The 9148-nt window shown below is 44.7% G+C and overlaps 1 protein-coding gene across 1 annotated transcript in view; it reads right to left on the bottom strand.

Annotated features, from left to right (window-relative positions):
• Positions 1–6130: 6130 nt before the first annotated feature.
• The window catches only part of CNOT9 (CCR4-NOT transcription complex subunit 9), a 29759-nt gene continuing 26741 nt past the window's right edge, over positions 6131–9148 (bottom strand). The window contains 1 exon segment of the mRNA XM_030325463.1: positions 6131–8480. Within this exon segment, the coding sequence (XP_030181323.1) occupies positions 8312–8480 (169 nt within the window). The 3' untranslated portion in view covers positions 6131–8311.

Here is a 9148-nt window from a genome sequence, read left to right as displayed (position 1 = left end):
TGCTCCGCTGGCTTCCTCCCCTTTTCTACTGCAGTTTGCTGCTGTGACTGGCAGACTTGCAGCCAAAGAGAAGGAGTAGGGTGGGGAGAGGTGTGAGCTCTCTCCTTGGTCCAGCCCTTCCAACTCTTAAAGGCCCAGGACACAGGTCATCAGGAGGGAATATTGGGGGAGGGGTGGGTAGAGAGGGATTAAGGGAGGAGGAGCCTGGCTGCCCTTCATCTAGATGCCAGCCCTCACTGACCCCAATCCTGCAGTAGCTCTCAAAGTGAAACCCAAGGAGTGTCTGCGTGGTGGTGCTCCATGAATCGCTGCTTTTCATTCCGCACAGCTTCTCCCTGCATGGTGAACGGCTGTCTCTGCCCTCATTTCATCTGGCTCCTTTCCAGGGTGTCTGCTCCACCGGCCTGCTTCTGTGTCTCTGCATCCCGCCTTGTGGGGCGCTCAGCCTAGCTCTGTGGCACAGGGCAAGGCAAAAAGAAATAGGATGGGAAAGGAGGAAGATGAGAGAGAGGAGGAGGGAGGAGAAAAGGGTGTCGAGGGACAGGTTAATATCTCTGACTCTTTTGGGCCCTTGCTAAACATTGAAGGAATTGCACGCATAAATGCACCGAACAGTTCATTTGTTCTTCCTTTCCATGCTTCCTTTCCGTGCTTTCCATGCTATGAACACTTGTTCATCGCCTCCAATGTGCAAGGACATGCATGCGTGTTTATAAAGATGTGTGTAGAGATGGCATGGACCTGTGGTACGTAAGAATCAAGGGCAAAAAAGTGGAGCACAAGATTGGAGAGACACCCACAGGGAAAAGAAAGGTAATGAGCTTCTTGCAAGGTGAATGACTAGGTGGCTGAAATAGAAACCAACACTGAGGCAAGGGGACCAATTTAGGAATTGTAAAAGGCTTTATTAAAATGCGTTTTTTTAAAAAAATTTTTAATGTTTATTTTTGAGAGAGAGAGAGAGAGAGACGAAGACAGAGCACAAGCGGAGGGATGGGCAGAGAGAGAGAGAGTGAGGCACAGAATCTGAAGCAGGCTCCAGGCTCCGAGCTGTCAGCACAGAGACCGACACGGGTCTCGAACCCACAAACCACAAGATCATGATCTGAGCCCAACTTGGACACTTAATCGACTGAGCCACCCAGGTGCCCCTAAATTTTAAAAGGTTTTATTACGGCTCCATACCTCACACGGAGAGACTGAGGCCCAGAGAAGTTGAGGCCATGTCCTGGACTCACACGTCAGCGTCAGAGACAAACAGGTCCTGGCACTCTCCCAAGCACTGTGAGCTGGGATCTACTTCTGCTCTGCCTTGGAAAGACTATGGGATATGGAGTTTTCTGGACCAGTGGATGGGAATCAGGCAGCTGAAGGCACAGGGCACAGCGCTGAACTTAGGCTTCTGGGGATCCTTTTCCAGGGAGGTGTGTTTTAATCATAGGCACAAAGGGAACTAACTGTATGAAATGATGCGATTTTAAGTGTGCTGAGATCTGGCTACCTCTCGTGGCTCCCCTAGACACCCCTCAAGTGCCTAATATTCTACCATTAGTGATTATTTATAGCTAAAACTTTAGTCCCATTAAAATAAAATCCTCCTAAGTGATTACCATAAATGTCAGGATCGTGGTTACTTCTGGGAGGAGGGAGTTGTGATGGGATCATGCTCATAGCTGGCTTCTGAAATGATTGGCTGAGTTCTAGTTCTAGTCCTGGGAGCTAACAACAGTCTTCCCTTTCTAACTTATTCAACTATACTTTTTTTTTTTCTTTTCTGAGAGAGAGAAAGGGCGCAAGTGAGGGAGGGCAGAGAGACAGAGAATGCCAGGAGGGGCAGATAGAGAGAGAGAAGCAGGGCTTACCTGATACAGCGCTGGAGCTCACCCAATATGGGGTTGGAGCTCACCTGTTGTGGGACTCAAACTCACGAACCATGAGATCATGACCTGAGCCGAAGTCATATGCTTAGTACCTGAGTCACCCAGGTGCCCTTTTTTCTTTTCTTTTCTTAAGTAATTTTATTATTAAATTTTTTTTAAATGTTTGTTTATTTTTGAGAGACAGAGCACGAGCGGGGGAGGGGCAGAGAGAGAGGGAGACACAGAATCTGAAGCAGGTTCCAGGCTCTGAGCTGTCAGCACAGAGCCCGACGACCACGTAGGGCTCAAGCTCAAACTTCAAGATCATGACCTAAGCTGAAGTCAGATGCTTAACCGACTGAGCCACCCAGGCGCCCCAGTAATTTTATTTTTTTAAAGCAACCTCGGCACCCAATGTGAGGCTCGAACTTACAACCCTGAGATCAAGAGTCACATGCTCTACTGACTGAGCCAGCCAGGCACCCCTAACTGTATGTTTTCTTTATGTAGTTTTCTATATCTGTTACAATAACAGGGTTTCCAGTTTGGGCAGGTGTTAATTTCTGACATTTTATTGTTTGTCCACAATTTATAAGCTGTTTCCATATTCTCCAGCGAGCAGGTTTTTGTTTTTGATTTTGAAAGTTTGTTTATGTAATTTCTACATCCAACGTGGGGCTTGAACTCAGGGCCCTGAGATCAAGAGTCACATGCTCTTCCAACTGAGCTAGCCTGGCACCCCTGAGAGCAGGTTTTGATAAAGGAAGAGTATACAGGCTAGGAAGGCTGAAGAGGGAGGCCATTTAAGGGAAACAGATTAAGAGAGCACCACAAATTAAATGGTGCAGGCTTCAGGTTTTACTTAATAGAGCACCTGTCTCATGTGCTTATCTTCCTCCCCCATTTTTACTCCCCTAACATCATCACATCCTTAGTTTTCCACACTTCTGCCTCACATTCCTCACTTCTACACTCCTGGGTTATATATGGTTTGCCTGTTTCTATTTGCCTTACCTAGTTGCTGCCCCATTTCTTCCCTTCTGGGGTTTTGGTCAGGGGTATTATCATTCCTCCTGTATTTTCTGGGAGAGTTCAGATCTCAGATTTTTTTTTTTTCATGCTAATGTTCCCCAGATCATGTGTTCTCATTTTTGGGGCAGGCACATGCGAGACCTTCACAAGGTTAGAATGCTCCAAACAGTGGCTTAGAAGACATGCCCATTACAGGATGCTCTATATAGAACCAGGGAGGGAGCAGACAGACGGGGCCCTGGTACAGGAACTGTCCCTGTGGTTTGATCGTTCCTATTTCCATAATGATCCTGGCCCTTCCCCCCCTGTTGTCTATTATTAACAGATCCAGAAACTTGATCAGGGCAGCAGCAGCAGAGGGATTTTCTGGGAATCATGCCCAGGAAAGGCCCAGAAGCCCTAAATTGAAATGAAGGGGCAGCTGGCAAAGAGGGAGACGTAAACACTGTCCTCTCCTGCTGCCACACAGACAAATCTAGACCCTTCTGATACACAGGGGAGATGCCCTAAACATCTTGCTTCTCAGGACTAGAGTCAGTTCCCCAGTCCTTCCAGCCTAACTAAAACTTCTGAAATGAAGCCCATCTTCTTCGTGGCCAAAAACGCTTCTCAAAATATTAAATTCCACTTTAAAAATCATCAATATGAGACCACTTAATTAAAAGCCAGGATACATAACGTCAAAAGCTGGAGGATATATAGCCATTCCTCTATTCTGACACTAAAAACGAAAAACCAAGGGGAAGGGGAACAAGGAGGTATAAAATGAACCAGAGGACAAAATGAGGGAAGTTAGAATAAAAAATACAAATGGTGTCTCCATGACCTGAGCCAAACTTGGACATTTAATTGACTGATTCACCGAGGTGCCCTTTTTAAAAAAATTTTCTTAAATGTTTATTCATTTGGGGCAAGCCCCAAAAGTGTAAGCCGCATGTTGGGTGTAGAGATTACTCAAAAATTAATAAAAAGTCACATGCTCTTCTGATTGAGCCAGCCAGACACCCCTATTATATTTTTGAAATTCCACTTTTTTATTTAGAAATATGTAATTGATTTATTTTTATTTTTGCATATTGACTTTGTATTCTAGGACCTTGCTAAATCCATTCAATTCTGAGTTTGGAGATTCTTTTGGGTTATCAATGTATACAGTTGTGCTGTCAGCAGATTTTTTCCACTTTCCTATCCTTTTATTTTCTTGGCTTAGCACACAGGCTTGGGAGGCGTGAGAGTAGATATCTTTGTCTCAATCATGTCAGGGAGGAGGACTTCAGTATTTTTTTCATTGAGTAGTTTACTGTAGGATTTTTGTTGATACCTTTTATTAAGGATGTGCCCTTCTATTACTGGTTTTCAGTTTGTTATTTTAACCATGAATAGGTATTGAATTTCATAGTATTCTTTTGTTCATCTGTCTAGACAATTGTGTGGGTTTTCTCCTTATACAGTTGTTGATTATGTGAATTGCATTTAGTTTTCAAGTATTAAATCAGTCTTCTATAGTAAACCCAGATTAGGTATGGTGCACTATCATTTGTAATATATATATAGTATGCTAGACCTATTTTTTCCTAGGAATTTTCCTTCTACATTCATAGCAGAGTTCAGTCCCTGGTTTTCCTTTGTGATATCCTTGATAGATTTTGGTGGCTTCAAAAGTGAATGGGAACCTGTTCCCTTATTCTATAGTCTCTGGAACTTTATGGAAGATTCGTGACTGTAGATCGGAGTGATGTCCTTTTTCCTTTCTTAAAAGCCAAAATGTAATTTGTAAGTTTTTTTTTTTTTTAATGTTTACTTTGAGAGAGCGTGTGTACACGAGTTAGGGAGGGATGGAGAGGAAGAATCCCAAGCAGGCTCCACTTGCTCAGTGCAGAGCCTGACTGGGGACTTGATCTCATGACCACAAGATCATGACCTGAGCCAAAATCAAGTCGGACATTTGAGCCACCCTGGTGCTCCCCCCACCCTTTTTCTAACATTTCCCCCCCCCCCCCGCCGATCTAAGGTCTATTAAGGGTTTATCAATTACACTGACGTTTTCAAGGGAATGACTTCCCACTTCATTTTCTTTATTGCACATTTTCTATTTCATTGACTTTTGCTCTTTGTACTTATTGTTTTTTGAATTTGCTATCCTTTCCCAGTTTGACATAAAACTTAGATCACTTCATCCTTTCTTTTGGAACATGTGAATTTAAAGTAGTATTATTTTTACTTTACCTGCATGTCACAGGTTTTGATATGGCTATCTTTTTTTCTAATTACGTTTGTGATTTCTTCTGTGCCATTTAGAACTGCACTGCTTGCTTTTTAAAGTTAGGAACTTTCCAGTTTTCTTTTTCCTAACTTAATTCCACTGTGTTCAGAGAACATTATTCTAATTTTTCTTGAAAAACTTTGAGGCTTGGTGGTCTGCTATGACCAGTTTTGGTAAATGCTTCTGGTGTAGTTGAAGAGAGTATGTATAATGTCAGTTTAAAGTGCAGTGTTCTGTATGTCATTAGGTTTGTTAATGTTGTTGTTCAACTTAGCTGTTAGATCAGCTTTGAAATAAATGTATTTAAATAGTTTAAAAATTCCACAGCATTCAGGTATCTCATTTCATTCTATTTTCCCTATTCCAAATGTTCTACTTGGACTTTTGACAGCAAGAACTTTATCTGCTCCGCCTCTCAGCCTTTGAGCAGCAGGGGTAGTGAGCAGGGGAATGCTATGCAGACAGTAAGGAAAGAGTGCTCTCAAGGCAGCCAGTGCGTCTCCTTGCCCTGTTCCACCACTCAGTCACAGGTCCCCCAGTGCCTTGGAAAAAAGCTGGAAGCAGAGGCTGGCTCCGTCTCGCTGAGAGCCAGAAACAGGCATGGAAACTAAGGAGATGTGTGCTAAGTCTTGAGCCTCAGAAGGAAATGAATATCAGTCTGTGATAAAATGTTTCAAGCACTACCTCTTTACTTATAGAAGTCTCTCCCATGTTAAGTTCTGGCCACTACAGGCAGGAGTGAGGTTCTGTTTCAGGAAGATATTTTACCAGATAAAGGGCACCACCCCAGCCTCCCAAACAGCTTTGATACATCCGCAGGACTTTCCCCAAGGGACCTATCCACAAAGGAACCATCAATGCTCTCTTGGCACAACAGTGTGTTTGTGTAGATGAACAGATGGTAGGGGCAGGGGTGACAAGGATCATGTGACCAGAGTGCCTAGATATCTAGATATTGACAAAATCAAGTCTCCAGTTTAAAGGAAAAATTATTTTTATAAAATCAGAAACAGGTTTTATTTCAATCCTGTTAGGGTGTGAGAGGGATGGAAAACAAAAAATGGAGGGGTCTCTTTATACACATAAGGCATCAGGATCAACTACAAGGAATAATACCCATTTCCACCCCTCCCCCAACTCCTGTGTGCGGTCCAAGACCAGCTGAGAATAGATGGAATAGGAATTAAGACACTGTTGGCACAGTAACATGGCCAACGCACCAAAAGATGGAGAGAGAAGAGAATCTCCCAGGGAGCAAGGCCCTGGGCCTCAGCTGCTTCCTCAGTGGAGGGGGAATGAGAAACTTTGGCTCAGCAGGAAGGCAGTTGGCAAAAATAAGGGTTATCTTAGCTGGACTCTCCAGATCACAAACTAAGGGCTGAAGGAGGTCCAGACGTCTATCTGGTCCATGTTGTTCTCTGCTTTCTCCAAGACCTCTTCTCTTCAGGCTTGAGACTGAGAGCTGACCTGATTCTCCTCTTCATTTTTGGAAGGCAGGGGAATAAGTGCTTATTCTACCCTTTCTACATCTAGGCTACTCAATTACTACTTTCTTGGTTCTAAAGAGACAGAAGCCAACTAACAAGGCCGGCTCTCTTGGTGAAAGTCGGCTTGAAAGAGCCCTCATGTTGGCAAAACTGTCTCTGCGAAGGTTTCTCTGAGCTTGCCGCTTGCAGACAGCTCCCCGCCTCCTGGCCCAACCTGTTTGTAGGCACCTTCATTTGTGTAAGACGTGGACAGAAAATACTTTGTCTCTCTCTAGACTTGATTAGTAATCCCATCTGTGATTGGAGATGGGGATGAGAGAGAGCAAGCAGGTGTTGGCAGGGGGAAGGACTAGAGGAAAGCAAGACAGTTTACACCACGTTACAGATTCAAGCCAATGGAGTGTGAAGAGTTATCTAGAGCTCCAAAGATAGAAAGGGACTCTCTGACACATATGAACAAGCTGGAAATATTTTAGTGTCAACCCTGTAATTCCCATAGACCAATAGGGAATGTGTCAAAAAAAAAAAAAAAAAAAAAAAGGAGACTTAAGTGAAGAAGCAGAGTCCAGTCCTCCATCTTAAATCTGAATAACATGAGTTCATTCAGCTAATACCACTTCAAGTACAATTATGAAGACATAGATGGAGCTACAGGAACTCATACTAAAGCAAAGAATGGGATTGAGTAGCCTATCATCTTGATCCCAGGCACCTCCCCTTTAAGTCACCCAGAAAATCTCTCTAAGGACTGGAATTCAAGGTGAGGTCCACTGCTGTCTCTCCTCCCCAGTACAATACCCTCCCAGGACAGCCTGATGAATTAAGACGTCTGTTAAAGTTTTAATACGAGGGATGTAAAAAAGAAAAGCACTGAGATTTGGAAAAGCTAGCAGCTGGAGCCAGAAACAAGGTTAGGGTCCTTGTGGCATCCGGAACTGGGGGCGGAAGAACAGAAAAGGAACGGAAAGAGGTGGGGTCCTGTTGTCCTTTGGCTTTCTCTATCCCCTGCTTCCCATTCCTCCCACAGTTCATGCAGCTATTGGCCTGCTAGAGGGGATGTAATGCCCAGACCAACTTTTTATTAAGCTTATGCAGCTAACAGACTTGTAAACAGTGCCAATTGACAAAGTTTTGCTGAGTATTACAGCTTGTGTCCACTAAACACACCTCTCTCTGACATTAAAAACAAAAGACCAAAGTAAACAAATACTGAGAGAGAGGATGAAGAGACACATCTTGAGTCTTCCAGGAAGGCAAAATAAAAAACCGCCACCTGGCTTGGTCCCAGGCGCTCAGCATGCCTACAGTGCTGCTGCCACCACCCTGCCTCCCCTCCCCGCCAGTGGCTGGTGGAGATGGGGGAGAAGGGCCATCTCGGGCATGCTGCAGACACAGCATTTGCTGGTGTGGACACCCTCCTGGAGCTGTGGTGGCAGACTGCTGTGTCAGGAGCCCATCTCCTGGGAGGAGTGGAGGGAGCCCAGGTCCTGGAGGCGGCCTGAGATGGCAGCCCACACTCCTCAAGCGGGGTCACCTTGCCCCTCTTCTCCAGTGCAGTTCAGCGTTGAGGTTGTCTATTCCCGGTCGGCGGTAAAACCTGAGCTGTTTTCCTCGCAGGTTCCCCCTCCTGTCCCCAACTTGGGGAAGCAGTGGAAGGGGGCGGGGGAGGATCACTGAGGGGGCAGGGGGATACCCCGGGGATCGGTGACCTGGCCCTCTTGCAGGTTCTTCACCAGTTGTGCAAGCCAGCGTTTCGTGGTGGTGTCGTCTTTTAGCACCTGGGCGAAGGTCGTGTCCTTCAGCTGGTCAGGGAGGCACTGCCTGAGCGCTTCACGTGCCCTACATCAGAGACAAACAAGCCAACCGGGGAGACCAGCAAATAAACCCACATTTGGGGGACAGAGAAGAAGTTCTGTCTTAGATACACACATAATGAATCCTGGGAATATGCAGTTCAGTCAAGGTATCTTAATCCATTAAAATTCCTTAAAACTTGTATTAGGCATGGGCTCAGAGGTCTCCAGGATCTGTCGTCTGTATTTTCAGAATGATGCCTCAATGTGGAATTTCATGACAAAGCAAAATGGAATGAAGTGGTGCAAGAGTTCACCTGAATTCCAACTGCTTTCGGATTCATTACAGTAAATACTGTCAATACACTCATGACAGAAATAGATGGGTTATGGTAAATGAAACATTTCTAAAGTCAGTGCATGAACAGGGGAGATGACTTGACTCATTACGATAAATGAATGAACTTTAATTCTGAACAGTATAAACTTGTGTCTTTCCAAAAACTGCTTCAGTTTCTTTATTTCTCCCCCCCCCCCTTTTTTTTTAAAGTAAGCTCTACACCCAATGTGGGGCTTGAATGCAGGACTCTGAGACCGAGAGTTGCATGCTCTACTGACCAAGCCAGCCAGGCGCCCCTGCTTCAGCTTCATAGTTAAAAGGTTTAATAAAAGGTGAGAAGTAAAAACAAAACAATGGTGGCAACATTATCAGAT

Source organism: Lynx canadensis, chromosome C1 (genome assembly GCF_007474595.2).
Source record: "Lynx canadensis isolate LIC74 chromosome C1, mLynCan4.pri.v2, whole genome shotgun sequence".
Classification (NCBI taxonomy): domain Eukaryota; kingdom Metazoa; phylum Chordata; class Mammalia; order Carnivora; family Felidae; genus Lynx; species Lynx canadensis.
This window is presented reverse-complemented; position numbering and strand designations above follow the sequence as displayed.